Below are 24,929 nucleotides of genomic sequence, written 5' to 3'. Positions count from 1 at the left end.
CAGTGGCCCGAACGCGATCTGGATTTCAACCTGTTGCTGTACTACTTATGGATAAAACATACCTCTTATTAACATTTGTATTGTCGAATGTTTGGTATTTCAACAATTTCTAATGAATATATTTTTTGTTGTCTGAAAAAACGATACTCAAGTTAGAACTAATGCAGCTTTACGCACTTGACCCCCGAATGACTCGTGTAATAGTTATGTATGTACACGGGGTGTATAATAGTTTAGTGAAGAAAGTATTCCTTTTGACAATGGTTGGACACGAATGTCTGACCAATCCCATTGTCGTGCATATTCGAAGGTCAGCCAAAATTTAAGATTAAGTTAATATAATAATCGCTAATGTTACAGTAAAAATGAATTTAACTGAAGTTATTTTTGTCTACCAAAGCATACTCGAGGATGTTGGCCTTATCGACCATCGGAATACCAAAGTGAAAAATTTGTCCGGCGGTATGAAACGAAAGTTGTCAGTGGCAATTGCTTTCTTTGCTGGGTCAAAGGTCGTTATTCTGGATGAACCGACGAGTGGTATTGATCCCATGGCAAGACGTGGAATCTGGGATCTCATTTTGAAGAATAGACATAGTAAGTATAATATCTGATAAAACATGTAACTTTACTGCAAAATAATGTGTTTTGGTCATCAAATTTATCAAGAAGCAGACGACCATTAACAACTATGTACTTATAGAATGTAGTAAACTCGAAAGCTCCATGCAATACCTACAGAGTCCATGAATTCTATAAGGGCGATAAGAGATTTTAGTTTCATAGCACATTTCACTTTTTGAAATTAGTTTTTTTTTCCAAAAATGTATTTCTGTGAATAAATATGAAATAGGTTAGTTCAAAGTCATCATATTTATTTGTCAATATTTGAATACAATTCGAAGTTAGTTTAGTTTGTGTTGTTGCTCGTGATTTATACGTATGACGTGTATTCGCCGAGATCAAACGTGCCATAAATAAAGGGTCCTGAAATATTTGTGCCACATACTACCATGGGTGACATGTCAAGGTTTTCAGAAATTAATACAATTGATCATTTTAGGAGTAAGTATTTATTATTGGTGTTCTAGTAGAATTAATCTTTCATCACCATTATGTGAGAACTTGTGTTATTTATATGTCGCATGTTTAATGTCCAAATGCCTTGCCTCATCAGGTCGAACCATCATCCTCTGTACCCATCACATGGACGAGGCAGATTTCCTAGGTGACAGGATAGCTATCATCGATCGTGGAAATCTCCGCGCTTGTGGATCCCCGATGTTCCTCAAGCGTCGTTTCGGATTTGGCTATAAGTTGACACTTTCAAAGGTTGTTAGTAACAGGTCAACACCGGAGGGAAGCCGAAAAGATGATGGTGGAAATGTTTATGAAGATCTGAAGCATGGAAAAGACAACACTAGTTCGGCAGGTTCGACTTCGACAAGTGGTATTTCTACAACAGGTATGCTGGTATCGTTTATTTATCATACATACACATACATACATACATACATACATACATACATACATACATACATACATACATACATACATACATGTTAATTTATATATTACATAATGAGTTATGTTATAGAATGAAGTTTTTGTAATCGACAGGAAGATTTAGAAACTAAAAACACGGCATCACTGTTTAAAACTATTATTGCAATACCTTCAAGTTGTCCCTTATATTCTCTCTGTAAACAGGCAGCAGCTTTGATACCAATATAGTCACAGACTTTATCGAACAAAGGATTGAGGGCGCTCGACTGATTGAAAATGTCGGCAGTGAATTATCGTATGCTCTCCCAACGACTGGTGGTCAGTTGGCAAAGTTTGACGAGTTCTTCCGTGATTTGGATGACAATCTTGGAACTCTGCAGCTATCTGCATACGGTATATCAAACACCACCCTAGAAGAGGTAATGTTACGAAACATTTGATTTTCCTCGTTACAGCGTTTGCAGGATTACATGCAGTTTGGATAAGATGAGATATCAAGTTCCTTGAGACTGACTACATGGTTACATGTGAAGATTAATACAATACAGATAGTACACAATCATTGCTTCCAAAATGTCTGCTCTGCTTTTGGTTACTGATATAAACATTAGCATACACAATCATTATTACAATAGACACATAGTAGAATTGGTTGATTGATTCAAATATCATACTCTACAGTGACTATATGGCACACACAATGACACACTTTCAGGATGGGAGACCGCGTTCTATGACGTGTTTTTATTGTGTTTATCTTACCATTCAAAGTGACCATATGGATAAAGATTTGAAATTGATTTGGATTTTTGACAAAAAATAGTTTTGTCACGGTTCCTACTTGAAAAATCAATGTGAATCCAAGTGTGTGCTAGTAGAGGGAAGGCATGATAAAACTTTTTTATAAATTAAAAACTCCAAAATCAGTACCCCAATCCTCATCCATATGGGCCACTTTAAGTGACAATTTTCTTAAGTCTAATCTACTTGTTGCAGATATTTCTACAACTATCAGGACCAGAAATTGTTGAACCAGAAGACAGTGAAACAACGTTGTCAGAAGAAAAAATCAATGAAAATTTGATGACAAACTGGAGACTTCACAGAGGTGACAAAAGTCACAAGGATATTACGTACGGTTCAGGTGAGAAGCCAGACTGTCATACTGAAAAAAGTAAGTAGCGCATGTGCTCAGATATGCCCTTGCCATTGGAGTGCGCATGGTAGCTTATGACATTGCATAGTTGAGTAATCATTTTTTTCCAATTGCTGTCTTGCTTTCTACATGTCCCTCTGCTGTGGTGTTTAGTTTCAGCATGCCTTTTCATTGTGATCCATTTTCGGTTGGCACTAAAGCCCATTATTTGCACAGATTGTTAAGTATACATGGAACAGCACCCTCATGACGTTAATTTGCTTACGCATGCAAAATTTATAACAAGATATACATATTAACAAACCCCATACTAACCATATATATATATATATATATATATATATATATATATATATATATATATATATATATATATATATATATATATATATATATATATATATATATACATATATATAGACACATGTTGTAGAATTGTTATGTTTGTTTTGATTTCTAGATCTTAATGCACCAATTACAGTGGTTTTACTAAATTTTGTCTTGGAAACAGTGCCCTCGTGCAGGTTTTGAACACATATTGTTCAAGTGTCAGCTCGAATCATGTTTTTGAATTACCAAATAGTAGGGAAGGATGAAACAAAATATATATACCCTTGTCCAAAATGATGGAACCAAAACAGATCAGATTGTCTAGAACTCGAGTATTTATTCAGAACTGTTTATAACATTAAATATTCATTTTGAGGTTCTTGAATCCAACATTGATCGCTACCGGTGTCTTAAAATTGGCGTATTCAATCAACACACCGGCATATTATATGTTTACCCTAGAGAAGGCATGGAAACGAAGGCAGGTTACCATGAGCTAGGGTCAAGGGGGAAATCAAAGGCCATAAAAATGGAGGCGCTTTTCTAAGACAATATAAATATTGTAAATGTGTAGTTTATTTCACTTACCAGTAATGCATTTTATCACTTCACTTCAATTGTAAATAGACAAGAAAGGCATCAGTGAAGTAAATGGAATATATAACATTTAGAGCATGAGTTATTTTATTATTTTCAGCAACTCTTATTTCACTTACCAGGGTAGTAGAGTATGCTGGAAAGCACTTGGAACACCAGTTTGATTAACCGGGATTAATTTGTTCATTTTCATTTTGGTATCTTCATGTCACTCTTCTTTATTTCTTCCTACTAAACCACGCGATGATAACAATGATATCATTTCCATGTGAACTAATCATGTGTTATTAATCGAACAGGAACTAATCATGTGTTATTAATCGAACAGGTTCTGATGAGAAAGCGTATACTGGTCCTGTCAAGGGATTCAAACAAATTCAAGCTATGTTGTTGAAGAGATTCAATCACGTTCGACGGGATATCAAAGGATACTTCTGGACACTCATTATGCCGGCTATCTTCATAGCCATTGCACTGTTCTTTACTGATGTCAACCTGCCAACAGACTACCCATCTTTCCAACTTACGCCATCACAGTTTGTCGCTGATGACGACTTAAATTACATTTTCTTCAGGTGAGATTGCCAAACAGTTGATAGCAATATATACATTTGAAAGATGTATTACATATAATAGTTTGTGTGAAACAACATATGTGAAATCTTTGTTGTAACTAAATGTTACAGAAAATTAATGAATGTATGAAGTAGGTAATTATACGTACAATAACATGCATTTTAAACATTTCTTTGTAGCTTTTTGCACTTTATTGAGTAACAAACAAGGATTTGGCATATGTTGTTTCACATTAATTTTTCAAGTAGGAAGCCATGATAAAATACAAAATAAATACCCAATCTTCATCCATATGACCACTTTAAGTGTCTGTACATGTTTGTCATCGCATCCACCATGAAGTATGTCTATAAATGGCTCCTGTTATGTTTGTGTTCTACTAATAACAGATAATGGCTAAATATGCTCCAGTAAGTAAATCACAACAAGTACTTCTTGCCATTTCCTTTCCTTTCCTTTCATTTGATTTGATTTGATTTTGTTTTGTTTTAGTAATGACCGACCTGGAAACCCAATATCAGATCAGCTGACAGAAGCTTTGCTAGGTCAACCTGGTATTGGAACAGTGTGTATGGAAGACGCAGATCAAAAGTAAGTCTGGAAGTATGATCATGTATTGTAGTAACACTGCCATGAGAATAATACACAATTTGATTATTTCGTTTTCGTCGAGTCTGATATTTCATATCACTGCACCTCCAAATATTTATGATAAATGATATCCGTAAAAATGTATCGCTATAACAATGGCATGCCAAGTTGAATGCATTTGAACACAAATATGGATTTATACCCAGGTTGTTATACATCACAAACACGATATTGATATTGTTGATGAGGCCAAATAAAAAAGTTGTTGGTTCCGGTTACCCAACTCCACCCAGTTTTTCTTGCCGATCCTACACAATTTTTACATATTCGAGTAATAAAATCGCGAAAATCGTGTGAAGTCTCGCAAGAAATAGTGGGTGCGGAAACTGACATCAACTTAAAAAGACAATATAAAACTATTCTTACAATCTGTAATGGCTGTACATCTGATAGGAAGAAATAAACAACACAGAGACCAAAAACCTGAACTAGACACTCACACATGAAAAAAATATATAATCAAATAAAATAAAATAAAAAATCTACCTACCCCACCTGTTTTAAAATTGAATGTAATCGGAACCACACAATTTTTTTACACCAAGTGCTCGAAATATGAGAAAATATTCAAAGCTCTTATATTTGCAGTTTTATTTAAAATAAAAATAGATTATGCTTTCGCATGTAGAATGATATCATTCGCAATATTTTCCTTCTTTCAGTCGGAAAATAACCGTGGTCTAAGGTTGTCTTCGACCATTAGTGACAAGGCCCCTTAGGTCACTTGTCTTTTACATGGCTGAAAAAAGGAAAGTATTGAGGAATTATATCTAAATTTAGAGGTGTCAGATGATTTCAAGATGGCGTAGATTTTCTTTTGATGTGCTATCAAATTTGCATAATGACACGTATGTACTTTTAGTCACTTCCACTAAGATCGAGTCATTTTTATTGCAGGAGCTTGTTCCCATGCGTATTTAAGGAACGTTGGTTCGATATTAACCTAGCTGAACTATCAAATGACGAAATCCAAAGAATGTTAAATCAAGACCGAAATGCGCCTAACTGCACATGCAATGGCGGGAAACACAACTGTCCAGATGGTGCATCTGGGAGTCGTGTTCCGAAGTGGGAGACCAATACAACCAGTATTCTCCTAGATGTTAGCTTAAAACCTGATGTGACAGACTACTTAATGAGAAGTCACAGTGACTACATCGATTCCAGATTCGGTGGCATCTCCTTTGGCGTAACACAAGAGGGAGAAGATGGCTCTGAAAGTCTCATTAAGGTAAATTTTACATTTTACATATCGTTGCATTGTGGGATACCAAGAACAGATTGTTTAAATTTATGGTTTATTGTGCACAGACTAGCTACACAACGAGATGACAGTCATGGATAATATGTGCATTCACGGAACACAACAATCTATGCAACCATGTTGTATAATTTCTTAACATTTAGAAATACTATACTATACACGTATCACCCTGTCAATGACAGGTTTTCTGTTTTTCTTATGTAGTAATGTAACCAACCTGTTCATTTTCTGTTCCAGGTGTGGTATGACAATGCAGGTCACCATTCTATGCCTACGTACATCAATACAGCCAGTAACGTTATTCTCCGTGCTAAAGTGAAACAAAATGGAGGAAACCCAGCACTGTATGGTGAGCTAAAGCTGGTTGTATTTGTCTGTCTGTCTGTCTGTCTGTCTGTCTGTCTGTCTGTCTGTCTGTCTGTCTGTCTGTCTGTCTGTCTGTCTGTCTGTCTGTCTGTTCAATTTGGCAAAGGGTTAAATAAACTGATGATAATGTGATTATTTTGCCTAACTCCTTCTATGACAATTGAATTCCATGTCCACTCATTATAATCTGAGTTCTACCATGGTCTCATCTACCTCAAATCTGAAAAATCTGTCAGAAGGAATTCTCATTTCTAATGGTTACACAGACTTCTAACACCTAGATGTGTATGTCTATCTCCACATACAGGTATTACTGCGTACAACCATCCGTTGAAACTTACTAAAGAACAACTTGGTGAAGAATCAATGTGAGTAGATATCATTTTTCCATATTATTTTCAAATTATTATTGAATCCATTGATCCTGGAGGTTCTCTTGCTCTTCACTGGGCAACACTGACAACAGTACCACACCAGAGCAAATCATGGTTGTGAATGCGTGTGTGTGGGCAGCACTAAGGAGAGACCATTGATTTCTTGCAATGTTCTTTGAATTCTAATAGAAGGGAGCAAGTATTATTTGAGAGATTATTGTTCCGGTCAACTACTTTATGAGGATAAAAAGGGTTTCTATATCCATTTCTTCCTTGAGCGAACGGATCCTGTTCACTCCAAGATCTACACGTGTTGTCATAAACACTTAGCATTTGCGTTGAAATATATACAATCCTTGTCATAAATGCTTAGCATTGAGGATTTCACGCAACACTTTACTCAAGACCAAAGCAGAATGCATGACCAGATGCATCAATCTAATCTGAGTCAACAAATAGACAGTCTAGGCGACTACATTTTTCAGATTTCAACTTCAAAAAGCCAAACCAAAAAGCAAACTAAACCAAATCATAGCATAGTGTAAGGCGGATTCTATAAAGAAGACGACAGTTGTAAACGGATAGCTTACATCTCCTATAATTTAGAAGTGAAAATGTATTCCTTTGTCCTAACAAACTAATTTCTTTTCTGTCATTCAGATTTGAAAGGGCTCGCGAATTTGGAATATCCAGTGTGATAGTGTGTGCCTTCAGTCTCATACCAGCATCTTTCATCATGTTCTTGGTAATGGAAAACAAACAGGGAATAAAACAACTTCACATTGTTAGTGGAATGAACATCTTTGTGTACTGGTTTGCCAGTTTGCTGTGGGATTTGGTAAGTAGTTTACATTAAATAATTGTTAGCACTTATTTCTATCTCTTCGAAACTAAATGTACAAAAACCGTATTTATATAATCTGGTGTGTTTATAGAAATGGTTGGAATGTTACATTGCTATAATATTTTGTTTTTTGATTTGCAGGTATAAATATGAATTGACGTTATCTACGTCATAGGTTGAATTATAGATGGAGCAGCAATTGATATTTATTCAAATCCATGCTAAAATAAAAAAATAACATTTTGGTGATTTGTTCACCTATAAAGTGCATACTATATTATATTATACATTTTTTGCATACTTTATATTACATTTCTTATGTATGCAATAACATATTCATATCATCTAATTACATATGATATATGTTAAAGGGGAACTCTGAATGGAAAATAGGTATTTGGAGTTTAGATTAATAAAACAACCGTACCATGTTTTTTTCAGCAATAAGTGATAAGCTGTGTTTGTACATCAGCAAAAAAATAAAGAAGTGTGTAAAACGTTTGTTATTGTATGTGTGTACACAACATTTTATTATCCTTTCAAATGTTAAAACACAGATAATGTGAGGCACTTTATAAGGCTCATTCTGATTGGTTAAAAAACAAAGGAAACAAGCACATCTGTTGGCTGTATTGTTAATGAGTGATAAAGTGTATGTATGTGTTTTCCAATCACTGGCAACTTTGTAAGTTTCACATTGCCTCGAAAAACGTAGTAAAGGTGTTTTATTTAATAAGCAAAACAAAATAAATTCCCATTGTTATCCATATATGTGTATGACCATTTTAAAGATTCGAATTTGTAACTTAATAACTTTACTATGAATTAAGTATGCTGTACTCTGTTATTGATTAATACTTACTTGTTCATTTCATCTTACAGATTAATTACCTGGTACCTGCTGCACTGTGTATCATTCTGGTTTTCGCTTTTGATACCAAGGCCTTTGCATCACCTGAGAATATAACGTCATTTGTAGCTCTTCTATTGCTATTTGGGTAAGTGATATATTTGTATTTTTCATTCGAATAACTAAGCCACAAAAATTACTAGTTAGATGTATGTATGTATGTATGTATGTATGTATGTATGTATGTATGTATAAAGAGATACATGCTACTTCTTTTTATAATCATCAATTGGCGTTACACCCCCAACCCCCCACCCTACCCCATTTCATTTCATACCTTTCTGCCAGCCCTATCCCACTTTTTGTCGTTGAATATTGTTTGTACCGCTATCCATTTCCGTATCTGTCTCGCGCTCATCCCCTCACTGTCAATTACACATGAGTACACTGACCTTTTAATTTCTCTATTTCAGATGGGCCATCATGCCACAGGTGTACCTAACAGTACGGTTCTTCAGAGACAGTGGAACAGCATTTATCATATGTTTCTGTACAATTGCCATGGTTGCCATAGTGACTAACATCTTTGCCATGTTCCCTTCATCTAACGAGGTAAATAGTAAACAAATTTTTATAGTGAGATGAATTATTTTATGTTTATGGACATAATTAAAGTGAACTGACAACACTATTTTTAGTATAATGAGATGCTATTCCCTATGATTATTGTCTTCGTTCAGCCAAGGAAAATAAGAGTGACCTAAGGGACCCTTGTCATTACGAGTCGCTAGACGAGTAGTGATAACACTTAGGTCACGAATATTTTCTGACTGAATGAAGAAGAATATTGGGGAATAATATAATCATACCATCACCAGTAATATTATTTAAAAATCGGGGAAAATAAGAGCAATTTTGAGCGTTTTTACTCATATTTCGAACATAGCCAGAACCAATGACGTAGACACTCGCTGTCGTGATATAGACACCCGCTGTTGTGATGTAGAACGACCAGAGCATATTCTATATTTTTGTTGAACCTGGCTCGTGCATGGTATGATGTCCAATGCTTTTTAAAATGTGTACACAAATATGGCTTGAATCTCCAATTACGTTCTAAGCTCATTTTTTTCAAGAATCTATGTAATGTTTTTTGTATGTTTCACAGGACCTTTTGAAAACCAAGGAACTCTGTGAAAAGATCTTCCTTATTTTCGCACCATATTGCTTATGCAGTGGTCTGATACGTCTGGCAGAGAACCAAGTAACTGCCGACCTCTATGCCAGATTTGGTGTGAATGCTTTCAAGGATCCATTGAGTTATGAAATGCTTGGATGGCATCTTATTGCCTTGGCTGCACAGGGTGGTTTCTTCTTTATACTCCTCTTAATTGTTGAGTATTCCTGCCAACACTCCCTGCAAGGGTAAGTTGATGCTAAACGACAGTGTATATCGCCCAGAGACTTGGCTATCTGGCTAGATGTTGTTCACCAGAACATGTCAATTTAAACCAATATGTCGAGCCAGCTAGCCAAGTCACTCGGCTATGATATACACAGATATTCCACTTATCAAATGTGTTATAGGACCAACATTTTAGCGCTATGCAGTTGGTATATAATAACATTTTTTTAAATATCCAAGAATTCTTTGATTGTGGCTTTTAAGGGTCATTTAGACAATCTACATAGATCTACTAAAAGAAACTGTATATACAATAGATACAAGGTATTTTGCCTTTCATTTGCTATCTATCGATCCTCAAGCATTTCCTAAATTCGCCAAATTCACCGAATTAGCCTGGGCAGGAAATCAATGAAAAATTTGAACTTGACCTTTTTTTGACAACATTCTGTCAGAATGGAGAACAAAACTCCTTATTTCCTTCGAACCTTGGCTGCGGGTTTTCTTGTTGTTCTTGTAATTGATGGCTAAATGAACAGAAATGACTTCCAAGTTAAAAACAAGGATCTTTAATAGCTCTGGCTTCTGCCTTTCTTTATTGCATGCGTTACTGTAACACTTCACTAGCCTCACATTGATACCTTCAGATCGATGCGCACGCGCAATTATTACTACGATTTTCAAAAAATATGGAGGATTCTTTGTTGCCGGTGTAACTGTTAACTGTAAGCTAATGAGTAGTTAAGGGAATGTACACAATGACAAAGTGTAAGATTAAGTTGTTACAGATTTATTTCGCAGTTAAAGTCATCTGAATCTTTGTCTTGCAGAGGAGCATCGAGAAAGAAGAAGGGCAATGATGATGAGGACGAGGATGTGACATTTGAACGTGAACGTGTCCTCGCTGGTAATACCCAGAAAGACTTTGTAGTATTGAAGAATTTAACTAAGGTATGAATATTCTTTATTACATTGGGTTATTGAGAGTTCAGCTCTACATATTGAGCTGGCGATAACATTTGATGTTCAATGCCAAAGTTTTGCTGTATACTATATAAGCCGCCCACACAGCAATATTGGTGTTTCTCACACTTTATCACATATATGGAACAAACGCACATGTTGCTATCAATGCAACAACAAAACAACATGGCTTCCCATACCCAGCATGCATCAGCCATTCAACCCCACTTACAACTGTGAGGGCGCACTGCCAATAGCCCACCTCACCATGTTGCAGGGGAGGTATCATACAGCCAACAAGATGTTTTCAGGATACCGTTCTATATTATATGCACACTTCGATCATCTCTAAGTAAAGTTAACCACTACGTGTTCATTTTGCCATGTTGTTTAGGTGTACCGAAGTGTACTATCCAAGAATGTAGCAGTTGACCACCTATCTTTAGGAATACCTGGAGGAGAGGTACGTATGCAACTTATGAAATTTCATGATTGCAAAATCTTCATCTTTGTCCTGTTCTTATCTCATTAAAGCATAAAAAATGGTTTGATTTTTCCTTCATCGAGCCATATAATGTCAACTTGTAAAATGTCAAATTGTCATAACTTTTCGTTTGTTTTTGGGACAGTGTTTTGGTTTATTGGGTGTGAACGGAGCTGGTAAGACAACAACATTCAAAATGATAACTGGCGCTCTCAATCCAACCAGTGGCAAAACGATTGTGAATTCTCCCAGGTTAGTATTTGTAGTTATTATTCAGGTTATGCATGATGTGAACCCAAACTAGATATGTGGTTTCTCCGAGTTTTCTACTATACCGTGTAAGTCTCCCTTCCTATCAACACTTTTGATGGCAACTAGATAATGTCAATAGTAATATTATAAAGTTATGAGGATTTATATATAACCTCATATAACTTATTGTAAAGACTATTTGAACTTGATGCGGATTCGTATCTCTCTGGAGAACGTACAATGCACATAACATTTGTTGTTCTCCAATAAATATGACCTGGTGAAATTGATCCATGCAAAACACAAAGTAGAAGTGTTCATGGCTGACTGTACTCGTGATGTATTTCAAAAACATTTTAAGAAATGATCAAATGGCCTTCTTATGATGTGGTTTTAAAATATAAATGCGAATAGAGGAATGCAATTAAGATACAAATGGAGACACATTCCTAATGCAAGAATATTTACTGTACAGTCTGACAAAGGTGACCATTTCTTTATCATAAACATGTATTCTTTTGCATTTATTGGTTACATAAATGTATTGTGATTTTATTGGTTACAGCACTGGCTACTGTCCTCAGGAGGACGCCCTCGACGGCTTGCTAACTGGAAGAGAACATCTTCTCTGTTATGCCAGGATACGGGGAATACCAGGCAGTGAGGTTGGTAAGGTCGCTAAGTGGGCCTTACAGAAAATGAAAATGACAGACGTTGCTGACAAACTTGTCCGCAATTACAGTGGAGGAATGAAAAGAAAACTATCTACTGCCATTGCCCTTATTGGTAGACCCCAAGTTCTGCTTATGGTATGTTAAAACATTAGATATTGTTCTCTGATTTGTACAAATTGAATTGTTACGATTTGTGTAGACTCTACTGAAAGCAGTATACACTTTTACCAAGCTCTCAAATAAGAACAGGTGGCAAATGTGACAACAATGTCGCCTATCGTTATGCAATTTAGTGCAAGTTTTGACATGAAGTAATTGACACAATTCTTAGTACTTCCAAACTATTGTCCTGCCCAGCAGCAAAAATAGTTTTCTACATTCCAAAGTTCTATTAGTTTGATCTACATCTCGTTGTTGTTTCTGTTTATCAGGATGAACCTACAACTGGTATGGATCCAAAATCTCGACGTGTCGTTTGGAAAAATATCATTGATATCGTATTAGAAGGACGATCAGTAGTTTTTACATCTCATAGGTAAGACATCTTTTTTTTGTTACCTTTTTACCCAAATTTACGTTACATTGTTTACTCTACAAAATATTGAACGACAAAATCAAAACATATAGATAAATAAACACATCCAAAGTATGGAGACATTATGTACATTGTGTTTAAATGTATGTTTATTGTCCAAATCGGTAATTTGTGGTACATGATATAAAAATGTAATTTTTGGCTTTATTTATCATTAAAAAATTGTGTTTGTAACAATTTTCTTCGGACAATTTGATTTGCTCTCATTGAATTACTCTTTATTTCGCAATGGATTGCAGCTTACTTGTGGTCGGTCGAGCATAGAATATGTCGACGACGAGAGATAATATCTTTTGAAAACTGTGTATCAATTAATTATGCTTGTCAATGACATTTTACACCAATGTGCGAGCATTTGAAAATGATAAAGTAATTTGTCGATTATCCATTCAATTATGGTTGGATTTTTTCCCCCACCAGTATGGAAGAATGTGAAGCACTTTGTACAAGGCTGGCCATCATGGTAAACGGACAGTTTAAATGTCTTGGTAGTCCCCAGCATGTCAAGAGTAAATACGGCCAAGGGTACACAGTTGTGCTCAAAATTGGAAGTGATCTCTTAGATGTTCAACCTGTTCAAGAGTACATTTCTTCGTTTTTCCCGGATGCCACTTTACAGGTACGTTTATACAACTAACTGGGGGTCTTTTTACATGGCTTTGCATTGCAGCGTACCAAAGGAACATGCTACTTTTGCAGGTACATTTTACAAGTATCCTGGCAAATTCGACAATGTAAAAAGAATTGCTGGCCAGAATTCTTGAAGTATAACCAGACACAATTTTGTATTTTTATATCGTATGTGCTGTCTAGAGACAAATCACGGTAACATTGGGGTAACGTTTCTCCATCATTGGGAGCTTGGAATCGTTTTTGCGTTTGATAACTTAGACATGAATTGTTGTGTCGATTTACACAAGGACCCTGTGCACATTATCACCTGGAGTCAACACATTTTACATAAATATGATATCCCTCCCTCCTCATATTCATAGTTTCAGCGTAACCAAAGTAACCAAAGAAACTTATCCAGTCTTTCTGTATATATTTTTCGTAGGAGAGACATCACAACGTCTTGCAGTATCAAATTCCAAGTAAACCCGGCATCCTGGCAACCGTGTTTCATGCCTTGGAAAAGGGAAAGAGAAGTATGAGTATTGAAGACTATTCAGTCTGTCAGACAACTCTGGATCAGGTAAATATACTTCAAAACGTTAAGCTTGTGTGTATGTGTTTCTATACGTCAGTATCACGTAGTCGGTTAATAGCGCCATCTACAATGACAACTTAAACAACTTTGGCCCACTGTTTGCCCACTGCTTTTATTCTAGACTCTGGATTGAATGCTCCAAGACCCATATTTACATGAAATAACTGTTTATTACTATTAGGTAGTTTTAGTTACTGTACTCATCAATTTCTTTTACAAAGAACTTGTCACAAGTTCGTTGTAAGTAGTAAAAGAAGTGTCCCGTTTGCGTTGCATGTCAAAGCTTTGCGAGTTTAGTAACGTTTTCCAAATTTTGTAGATTCAGGTTGCAATATACGAATCTCTTCACTTATTCACAAACTGAGATGAAGGCATAGTTTCTGATTATTCGAATTCTCGACTGTTCTTTCTTTTTATAAAGATAAATTAGAAATCAAAATTGGCACTATGCCATGACAGGTGGTTTGTATTCTTGATATGGTTTGCAAATAACACTCTCTACACTACTAGAGTCAGGCTGATGGGATGGAATCGCTAGCGGGCGTATCTTATAGATACGACATGTACTGTGTGCGCATAGTATAGTATTTACATCATTTGCAGTGTGTCAAAGTCAAAGTTATATGTTGTGTTTAGATGACATATCCTGTACAACAAATGTGACAGTATGTTGTTGAAGCTATGACCAAGTTAACTTTCTTTCTTTAGGTGTTTATCAATTTCGCGAATACGGCAACCGATTGCATTGTCGATGAGCAGTACTGCAACGAAGTGGAAACTGATGTTGATGGCATAGGGATCCAATGCGATCTGCCATGATCAATTGATGTAATTATTTTTAAAAGAGAGTAAAGTTAGACGTGCAGTATTGCTAAATTGCAATGCTTCCCCTCAAAACTAGTACCTTTATTCACCAGTAGGTCATTTGACAGTTAATTTTTAGAAATGCTAGCCCGTATGTATAGTTCTTTGCCGATAAAAAGTAACAAAACCGCCGCTTGCAAATGTTGTGCTGATCAATTCACTACGAGTGCGCCCTCAAGTGGCGGTTCTCATAGCCTACACAGATCTCCATTTCAGTGTTCTTGCAATGCTTACCCACTTTCTGTTGCGCAATATGCTTAATATAATTGTTTCTCTGCACATTACCAGATAGTTTTGTAGGTCATCCTTTTACACCTCTATTTCTTGCTTTTCAGTCGGACCTCCTGTGTAGTTGGTACTGGTAGCATGCTAGTTTTTTTTCACAGCCAACAATTCAACTCCAAGATTTTACCACCAACATGATGGAAAGATCGTCATCTTACACTTAATTTTTCATTCAAGCTGAAGTGTGAAAAGTCATAGATTAGCTCAAAATATCAGATATTGTTCTTGGTAACATTCTGTATAAATTTTGACGACTCACTTCTTGGCGGGAAATCTTGGATATTGAATTTGTATATAGTCACCCAGCAAACACCTACATGTATATTTATCACAGTCATGGGTCATTGGACATGTTACTATCCACAGGTACTCGAATCAATGTGTAGAAAAAAAATGTATTGGTCTTATTTATATACATATTTTTTTTTTAATCATACATATTGATTCGAGTACCTGTATTACTATCAATACTATAGTCTATAAGACACTGCACTCTGTCACTCAGCTGACACAAACAGTTAAATCTCATAATGTTTCATTCATATCACACATACGTACAAGTATGCCATTCAGACACTAACGCCTCTTTTGTGCAAACGATTTTGTCATAACGTTGTGTACTGAGATTCAAAGAATGCTCACTTAGTAACATATGAATAGTGGCATGACCCTTGACCCATGACGTCACTTCTAATGTGTCAGTTTTACTGATTTTACACGGACTAAACCTTAAGATATTCAACTTATCGTATTTTGATCACAAGATTTAAAGTATTAAAAGGCACTTTTTATGTCAAATTTGGTGTTCTTTCACAATTTTAACACAGTGGCTAAGAATGTAAACTCACAGTCCCTCTGTGATAGAGGGGACTGTGCATTAGTGTACACGTGCATGCAATTTCTAATTTCTTCAAAAGGAATACATTTCTCGAATTTATAGATATTTTTCAATTATTTTTTATTTTTTCCTGTCAGAAAATTCTCTCACATTGAAATACGAGAAGTTGAGTATTTTATCACAATAAATTGTTGATTCGCGATATCACACGCTGAAGCGTTCATGCAAAGAGAATTCTCTCTCAGTACGTATTCTCATTAGTGAAAATTCGACGTTGATGGCGCACTCCTATTTCGATGCGGTAGACATTGAAGAGTTTCTTGTGCCATTTACTGCGCAAACCGTGACCGAGTCAGGAGTGTACATCTGAGTAATGAATCTACATCAAACAGTCAAAGTTGTGAAAGAAAATTCATCTCTCAGAGTCAATATATCCTTTGGAAAACAAACCCCTAAATTGGGGATTTACTCCAACAGGCTGAGGAGTCATTGGGGTTCGTTTTCCAAATGTTTTACCCTGTGAGCAGAAATTGTCTGTCATAACTATGAAGCCATATGTTATCCCAGTAAAACAATTATCAATAATGTAAAATAATTACCCAGAAATATACTCCAAATTACAAATCATTATTTTATTTTCCTCCAGGTTTTCCTTTCATTTGCCAAGGCACAGACAGACCATGCAGAGGAAGGGTACACGAACCAAGCTGCAACAATTGATGACAACGCCAATGTGTAGAGAAAACACTTCTTGAAAAACATTGTAATTACTACATTCAATAGCTTGGAAACCAACAATACGACGAAATGATTATTCAGAAAAATATTTTATATGATAATATTAAAGAATATTAACAGAACACCATATAAACAAGAATGTCAAGTTCATGAATAAAATTATTTACAGGCAGTAGTTTATTCAGTATTGTGAACAATTTACATACATGTATATATTAAAGCTTAATTACACGCTATGATTTTTTGTTAAAACAAAATCGACAGGTCTTCGATTTATTTTGCCAAATAGCAAAATTTTTCTTTTTATGCAAAATGTATATCTTATGAAATAAATGCTATGTTTGTTTCAGGCATATCATATTAATACCATCTCTAGAAATGGTTAGTTTTTATCCACAGTTTCATTTGTGATTTTCGTTTTCGGATTCAAGAAAAAAATTGTTCAACCAATGTTCTCTGCTGCCCTCTATAGTTCAGTGTTGACGAAGAGAGGGATTGAATATCATTCACTTGAAAAAGGGTGTATCCGTAAAAACGTTCATTTTCTTTTGTAATGCATTGTTACTTAAAGCCAAAGAACTTCGTAAAAAAATGTTGACTCTTAGTTTTGTTTTTACTTTTTGTTTTATTTCATGTTTGATACTTTCAAATTTTGCTGTCAGATTGAAAAGTAGTTGTAACAGTTACTGCAAGTAAGAACTGATTCAACATAAAAGTAGTGTTCATATGATACACATTCATGAAATATATATATATATATAATACGAAATAGGTAAATACAGTTTCAATATTCTACTTAGTGACTGATTTTTATATTTATGAATACTCAAGAAATGTATTTTTACATCTAATGTGACTTGAAAATTTGTTAATTCTTTACTCAAGTGTATTTACTGTGTATCATGATGTCATTGTGTATCCATAATTTGCATGGATATGGTTTATCTTTTTAATGTATTAAGTATTGTATTAGTTAGTCAATTTTCATTACTCCAAAATATGATTTGCAGTTTCATTACCTGGACTGATACATAGCATTTAACACAACAATGATAACAGGGTTGGATTCAAATATCTTAGTGAGTGAAATTTTCCTTGATTCGTGTATTATATTGGAATAGATTATAATTCCTAAACTCAGAATGTTGTCTTGTTTGGTGGTACTGTGTTATTTTGCATTGATTTATAGTGCGTTTCAAGTTACTGTTTACTGGCTCAGAAACCAGTACCCTCTGTTCCCTCCAACAACGCACTATTCTGGGTTGTGTTTGATGTGATTTGTGGTAGCGTAGAGATTGTATTATGTCTAGGCAATGAGACTGCAATGCACTGATACTGACACTTTTTCAAATTTCTAAATCTTTGAGAAAAAAATTAAAATTTCTAGAAAAAAAATTTAGAAAAAAATACTGAAAATTGGACAATCGTTTACTCTCTTGGACTATATTATTTCTTGTTTACCTGAACAACTACCAGGAGATTAACTTTATTTTTTTTACAAACATTGTATAGGTAAGGGATGGGGTAATAATAAGCTTGATGCTTGGCGGAACAAGATGCCAGTAAATTTAAAACAAAGCAGAAAATGTTAATTTTTAGATTTGAAAGAATCTGCCATTATTTTTCCAATCAATTCAGAATTTATTCATGTTCGAATATTTAATCGGTGAAAAGTTTATTTTATACGCTTATGCAACGCATTGCTTATGTGGAGTGATGCACATACCTTTGGTATATGGCCATATAATACAGCTCGGTGGAAAAAGGCAATAAATAAATATTATATTGATAACATGTTCGTTGTTTGATCATTGTATACATTGACTTACTGATGTGATTTGTTGCTAATAACAACCACAAATAATACGTAGTGAACAGATGAATTAAACACCGATGACGTAGATACAGATAAATGTAACCATGGTTTCATGTTGAACATGAAAACTGAAAACATAAATCAAGTATTTTCAATAAACTTGTACGACCGCACGCACGATGTGATAATTTTTATTGACAATAAAACCAATCACTGCATCGTACAAGTTATGTATATGTCTACTGTATCTAGTCTAGTTTAAACTGTGAAAAGTTCTAGATTTGAAGTTGTATAAACATTAAATTAGTATTGAACATACATTGATTAGAAAGTGTTCCCGATAAAAGTGTGACATTTAGTAAAACAAACAGACAGACAGACAGACAGACAGACAGACAGACAGACAGACAGACAGACAGACAGACAGGAGAAAAACAGACAGAGACAGACAAACAAATCGATACACACATTTGCAACATTTACATGTATCTAGGAAATGTTCCAACGAATAATGAGTTCTTGCGATCAGATGCTTTGTTGAAAAGCTTATTTTTGAAACGATATGAATTGCCGTAGATGGCGCTGTGCAGGAGCGACGAAACCACTGGCACTATAACAAAGTCTTTTCCGCTCTACACTATGGCACACAACCATGTCATTTCAGTTTCCAATTTCCGTTTTGGATTGTTCAGCTAAAGTGGTGTTGTGAAAAATGAGGAATTGAAAAAAAAATCATCATAAATGAGGATTTTCACGAAGGGGGGGGGGGGAGTATTAAAATAATATACTGGTAGATGTACATGTAACTAGTGATAGCAGTTTATAAGGGTTAGATTGAAAGTTGAACAATATCAACAGAAAGATATATAGGCGGTTTTTATGATTATAAATGTGTCTATTTAATTCGGTACTTGTTCTCTTCGGCGACATATATACAGTTTGAGATAGTTTGCATTTCAAGTACTCTTCAGTTCAATACATTGTACGTGGGCGTTGACAAATTTTAAATATCCTCGACTTACACAGCTGACGTTTTTTTCACATAACGACACATGATGATTCAGAACGAATTCTAGTCATTGCATTTCATGGAGAATACTACAATGGAACAGAGTCTGGACAACCCCGCCCTTTAATGTTGACAAAACGTGTGTGTTATTATGTAAGCCTGGCTACCCTGTTCTTAAATAAATTTTTACTACTACTACTACTACTACTACTACTACTACTACTACTACTACTACTACTACTACTACTACTTCTACTACTACTACTACTACTACTGCCAATGTAAGCAATGGTGAGATTAGTTGGTTAATAGGTCCAGTGCATCCGACAATTTGAAAATACTTTAAAGTGTTTTTGGCTGTGTTGGTGGTGGTGGTGGTGGTGGCGACGACGACGACGACGACGACGACGATGACAACATAGGCGAAGGCGAAGGCGACGAAGATGATGATGATCAAGTATTCTGAAACAGAAACGATATACTTGAATATTTCCAACCGCCTTGGTAATTTACACACTTCTTATTATTATGTCGCCCTCTGTGGCCATCAGGTGGAAGTTTCTTATTTCACAAAGGTCCAAGGTTATGTTCTCCAAAGTCCGTTCCAATGACGAATATATTGATAATTTCTCTGATATACATTTGTATATGGTTATACCGAGACAAACGTCACACATTAGCAAAACACAATTGCTAAACAAGTCTCAACCTATTATACAGTAGAAGATCCAAATTATATGACCGTCAAGGCTGGAGTTCTTCGTCACCGTCATTCTACCTTCGAATCTACGGCCGCGAGATTTGGCATGTTTGCAATGCCGAAATTTTCAGCCCAATGTTTGATAGCTAGCGTAAACGATACCTTGCAAAAGGCATGTAATGATGCCAAAGGTTGAATTTAAATTTCTAAAGAATTGGGTTGAGATATTTTACATTAAACATTTGTGTCTTGAGTGGTATGTAACGTCAAACACAGGACAATAGAACGGATAACAATACCTTACTGAAACGATAACAATAGGCAAAAGACTTGAGAATACCGGTGCAAACCCACTCGTCCACAAAGGGGCTATGTACTACACATTTTACTTTCTTTGAGAAATGAATATTCGCATCTTACTACTTTGGGGTTCATGAAGGAATGGGAAAAAATTAACATTTTTTTGCTCAATATTTTGCTATCTATAAAACATTTATCGCACAAGCAATGGGTCTAATGTAACAATGTATGATATATACATAGAAACACATGGGATGAATAACTCGAAAATTATAAAGATTAAGTGATGCAATTTTTTCAGATTATATTTTTTTGAATCAATGACTTTAAATAAAAGCCGTGTACAAACAGTTGTTGAAACCTAAAAAGCCTGGCAGTCTTCCACGGTGTATCAGCTTGGGTGGAACATCTCATGAATAATTCATGAAGTCTATTCATGTTTTACGTTTCTGTTAAGCACACCAAGGTACACAGCCACCTCTTTTGAATATGAACAGATCAATTGTTCTGTAGAGGTTGGGGACCGTTTTAAATTCGAGCGTAAGCGTCTCCTGCGATATGACACAGTTTTCTCAAGGCGTTGAACACAACGGTGAAGGAATTTAACAAGTTTGTGTATGTGTGCGTGTTTGTTTTGACGCGATATTTTGTAATATACCTGGCGAAGACCGGAGTACTGTCACTTTCACTAGAAGGACAAAATTAACACCAATGGTGGTCGAATGTTATAGGTAGTAACCGACGAGATCGTAGTTTCGTAGTATGGCTTCTCTGTTTACATTAGTAGTGTTCTTCACGACCATCGCCTCAGTAACGTCACAAGGTGAGTGATTTTTTTTATACGAATCTCTATTGCAGGGAATACCCACAGCTGCAAATTTTGCAATAGGAGTACACAGTTACGTATTAACACAGTTGTGTCGTAACCATGTTACGTATTGCATGATTCGAGCAGTTCAAGGCATGCCGCGGCGAGATGTGATAGCCACGCTAAGTAATAGTAAGTGAGCAAGGTCGTGTTTGAGTGTAGCAACGACACGAGCGTTTCCGCTACAACGGAGCCACTTGTTGCGCGTTCATGCGATATGAGTTCGGAGTCTGCCATTTTGAAAACTATCACTTTCATTACCGAGCACAGGTCAGTTAAATTTGTATGGTTTGCGCTAAGCGAGGCTATACAAGCATCGATCGATTAAAACGAAGCTATGTGGGTATACGTTCCGCTTGGTTCTTGAATGGTGGAAATCAAACGGGAGATTGTTTTAAAGTCCTTTATTTATCACAAAAGAGTGTAGATGCAATGAAATAAACATCACCCTTAATTGTTAGCATTTTAATGAATATATGCAAGTGAGCTGGTATATAAAGTGCTGGTAGCAAACACGGGTCAGGTATCGGTGCCTGTAGTGGGTTTTAATACCGTGTCAACAAGTACCTCCCCCGTTAATCGTGCACCATTGTAGCACTCAAGGTCATTAATAAGAAAAAGTCGGCATCACCCTGTCAAACCTTACACTGTACCCGCCCTCCAACAACAGGATTTCGTCCGATGAACCAATATATCAGTGACCAAAAATAGCAAACAATATGTTACTACAATACCATACGACACGGGGGCCAGCACGCATGTGCTCTCGCTTCAACAAACATATATACACATATGCAAAAGCATCCCAGATGACGTATGTAACTTTAAAGGGCATTCGCCAACAAACAATCTAAATAAGTACCCTCATGTTTTGCTCGTTATATGAGTTTGTGAACATGAGGATGCTGACAGTCACTGATGAGATACACACACAAAGAGTTTCAAAAACGTTGCATTGCCACCATTAAAAATTCATACATATGCATATTTTTTTTAATAAAAAGGATATATTTTTAGATAGAACAAAAATTTCTTAAAATATATTCATTTTTTGCTGAGCCGTGTAAATGAAAATAGCTTTACAAAAACCATGTGTATTATTGCAATTGAAAGACAAGAGTGTTTGATTTCAGATTTTGTGTATACATTGCTTATCAATACATGAAATGAGCTAGTCTTTTTATTTTGTTTGTCTGAAGTCTAAAATTATTGCATTCAGATCAGATATAAATTCTGTGTAAATTCCAACGATTCATCGGTCTTACTTTACTCGGCTACAATTTAAAGGCATCCTGCTTAAATACCTTCAATTTCCTAATCACATATTTATTTATGCCATAATTTAAATATCTATTCAATATTAATATATTAATTACTTTATATGGATAAATAATCAAATAGTTGTGAAGGTATCAATTATGCAAATAAAACCTAACATTTAGGAAAAAAGGCGTCAATATATACTAGAGGCACGTACACATTTCTATGGGGGGAAAAAACCCTGATCCAATATGCAATCAAGAAGACTTGTTATGAAATAGAGTTTCCTCAAATCATAATATTACTTTCAATGTTAGTCTGCTTAGTCCTGTCACCCGTTGAATACAAGGCTCCCTGTGGTGCAAATGACGCTGTTATCATCAATACAGAATGCCATTAGTACAAAATCACAAATGTTGGAGTGATAGAAACTGTATTCATTGTTGACTACTGCGTATAAAAGAACATCAATGTATGATACGTGAGCAATTGTACACATGTCGACCCGTTAATAGTCCAACGTACTACAGCAGTATCCGCTAGTGAATGTAAAATAAAGTAGGCAATTAAACCCTTAATACAAATTTCCCCTTCTTGTCATTATATCACCATGAATACACAGCACGAGTAAAGGTCAAAGTTCATGACCTCTCACCTTGCGGGTATTGAACCATGAATTGTGTAAACTAAATTGCCGTAACTATTGTGCGTTTTATTTCATTTGGATACCAAGTAGTTGTTGACAACTGATGGTTAATTGCATTGTAGTCTGTATACGACATTCGACTCTATTAGATAACATTACTTCTAGTAATAAAGCAGGACTAAATTTTCACGCGGTGTTTTAGATACTATTTTTACATCTACGCGAAATTCACAATGTGACCTGTAGACTTGGAGAACTAAGTTAAACACTACTACACTATTTCGGCTATCCTAACTGACATTTTGATTGGAAGGACGATAAAAAAATCGAAATGTCAGTTAGGGATAGCTGAAATAGTGTAGTAACGTTAGTCCTTCAAGTCTACAGGTAGGCTACATGCTACAGTTAGGATAGAGGAAATAGTGTAGTAGTGTTAGTCCGTCAAGTCTGCAGGTAGGCTACAGTTAGGATAGCGGAAATAGTGTAGTAGTAATAGTCCTTCAAGCCTACAGGTAGGCTACAGTTAGGATACTAGTAGCTGAAATAGTGTAGTAGTGGTAGTCCTTCAAGTCTACAGGTAGGCTACATGCTACAGTTAGGATAGAGGAAATAGTGTAGTAGTGTTAGTCCGTCAAGTCTACAGGTAGGCTATAGTTAGGATAGCTGAAATAGTGTAGTAGTAATAGTCCTTCAAGTCTACAGGTAGGCTATATTCACAATATAAACGTCGAATGGGATAGGGAAGGGGTAGTCTTAAGCAATGTTTATAATGCCTTGTATTCGATGTATGTCACGTGACAGCTTGAGATCTTTGGATATCCTCTTATCGTTTTCTTACAGACAGTATCTGACTGCATCACGAGCATGATCTTTTCTCAAATCACAATTATTATAGTACGACTTACAGTGGTCTGAACTTAGCTGCGATTATACTAACCCTTGCAATGATATCTAGATCGGCGTAGGGACGAGATCAATACTTCAATGTAGGATAAAAAAAACCAAATTCTTACACTTAGGCCCCAGACCCCCACCCCTAGCCCAACCCCTTTCAACTAAATTGGTCAAAATTGAAAATTGCCTCGAACCGCACAATCAATTTCAAATCAGTATGTAGTAGTATGTAGTGCTATAAATAACAAGCCAGTATGTAGTGAATAAAAAATAGCTCTTTTGTTGACACTTTACTTTAGTACCATGCATTTACCATTATAGCAAAAATTCTTCTATTTCTCAATTTGACATTTTTTTAAAGAAATATTTGTATTTAGGGATACTAAACATCCATTAAATGTAAAATCGATTTTGTAGGATGAGAACTAAAATGGCTCAAACCACCCCATCCCCAAAGTCAAAGAATTTAGGTTTTTATCCTACATTGAACTATTGGTCTGGCCCCTTAAGTTCATGGTTTTGAATGGATAGAGAGAGAGAGAGAAAATGAATTTTCAACTTTTTTGTAAATATCACCAGTATATATTAAGTGTACAATAATTTAGAAATACATG

At 35.5% G+C, this 24,929-nt stretch overlaps 2 protein-coding genes across 3 annotated transcripts in view; both read left to right on the top strand.

Annotated features, from left to right (window-relative positions):
* The window catches only part of LOC144445203 (uncharacterized), a 94,377-nt gene extending 75,770 nt beyond the window's left edge, over positions 1-18,607 (top strand). The window contains exons 136-156 of the mRNA XM_078134746.1: positions 401-597; positions 1,178-1,465; positions 1,711-1,925; positions 2,503-2,680; positions 3,918-4,164; positions 4,658-4,756; positions 5,714-6,047; positions 6,318-6,429; positions 6,754-6,814; positions 7,481-7,658; positions 8,547-8,662; positions 8,988-9,126; positions 9,683-9,939; positions 10,750-10,870; positions 11,277-11,345; positions 11,512-11,618; positions 12,184-12,427; positions 12,724-12,827; positions 13,308-13,506; positions 13,945-14,082; positions 16,731-18,607. Coding sequence (XP_077990872.1) covers positions 401-597; positions 1,178-1,465; positions 1,711-1,925; positions 2,503-2,680; positions 3,918-4,164; positions 4,658-4,756; positions 5,714-6,047; positions 6,318-6,429; positions 6,754-6,814; positions 7,481-7,658; positions 8,547-8,662; positions 8,988-9,126; positions 9,683-9,939; positions 10,750-10,870; positions 11,277-11,345; positions 11,512-11,618; positions 12,184-12,427; positions 12,724-12,827; positions 13,308-13,506; positions 13,945-14,082; positions 16,731-16,823 — 3,496 coding nt within the window. The 3' untranslated portion in view covers positions 16,824-18,607. The remainder of the gene's footprint in view (positions 1-400; positions 598-1,177; positions 1,466-1,710; positions 1,926-2,502; positions 2,681-3,917; positions 4,165-4,657; positions 4,757-5,713; positions 6,048-6,317; positions 6,430-6,753; positions 6,815-7,480; positions 7,659-8,546; positions 8,663-8,987; positions 9,127-9,682; positions 9,940-10,749; positions 10,871-11,276; positions 11,346-11,511; positions 11,619-12,183; positions 12,428-12,723; positions 12,828-13,307; positions 13,507-13,944; positions 14,083-16,730) is intronic.
* A 2,525-nt stretch (positions 18,608-21,132) lies between these two features.
* Positions 21,133-24,929, top strand: part of LOC144446007 (uncharacterized) — an 83,396-nt gene continuing 79,599 nt past the window's right edge. For both annotated transcript variants that reach the window (XM_078135675.1, XM_078135674.1), the window contains exon 1: positions 21,133-21,470. In XM_078135675.1, coding sequence (XP_077991801.1) covers positions 21,410-21,470 — 61 coding nt within the window. In that variant the 5' untranslated portion in view covers positions 21,133-21,409. The remainder of the gene's footprint in view (positions 21,471-24,929) is intronic.

Source organism: Glandiceps talaboti, chromosome 14 (genome assembly GCF_964340395.1).
Source record: "Glandiceps talaboti chromosome 14, keGlaTala1.1, whole genome shotgun sequence".
NCBI classification, from domain to species: Eukaryota; Metazoa; Hemichordata; class Enteropneusta; family Spengelidae; genus Glandiceps; species Glandiceps talaboti.
The sequence above is the reverse complement of the archived record's forward strand: the minus strand, read 5'-3'. Positions and strand labels throughout refer to the sequence as shown.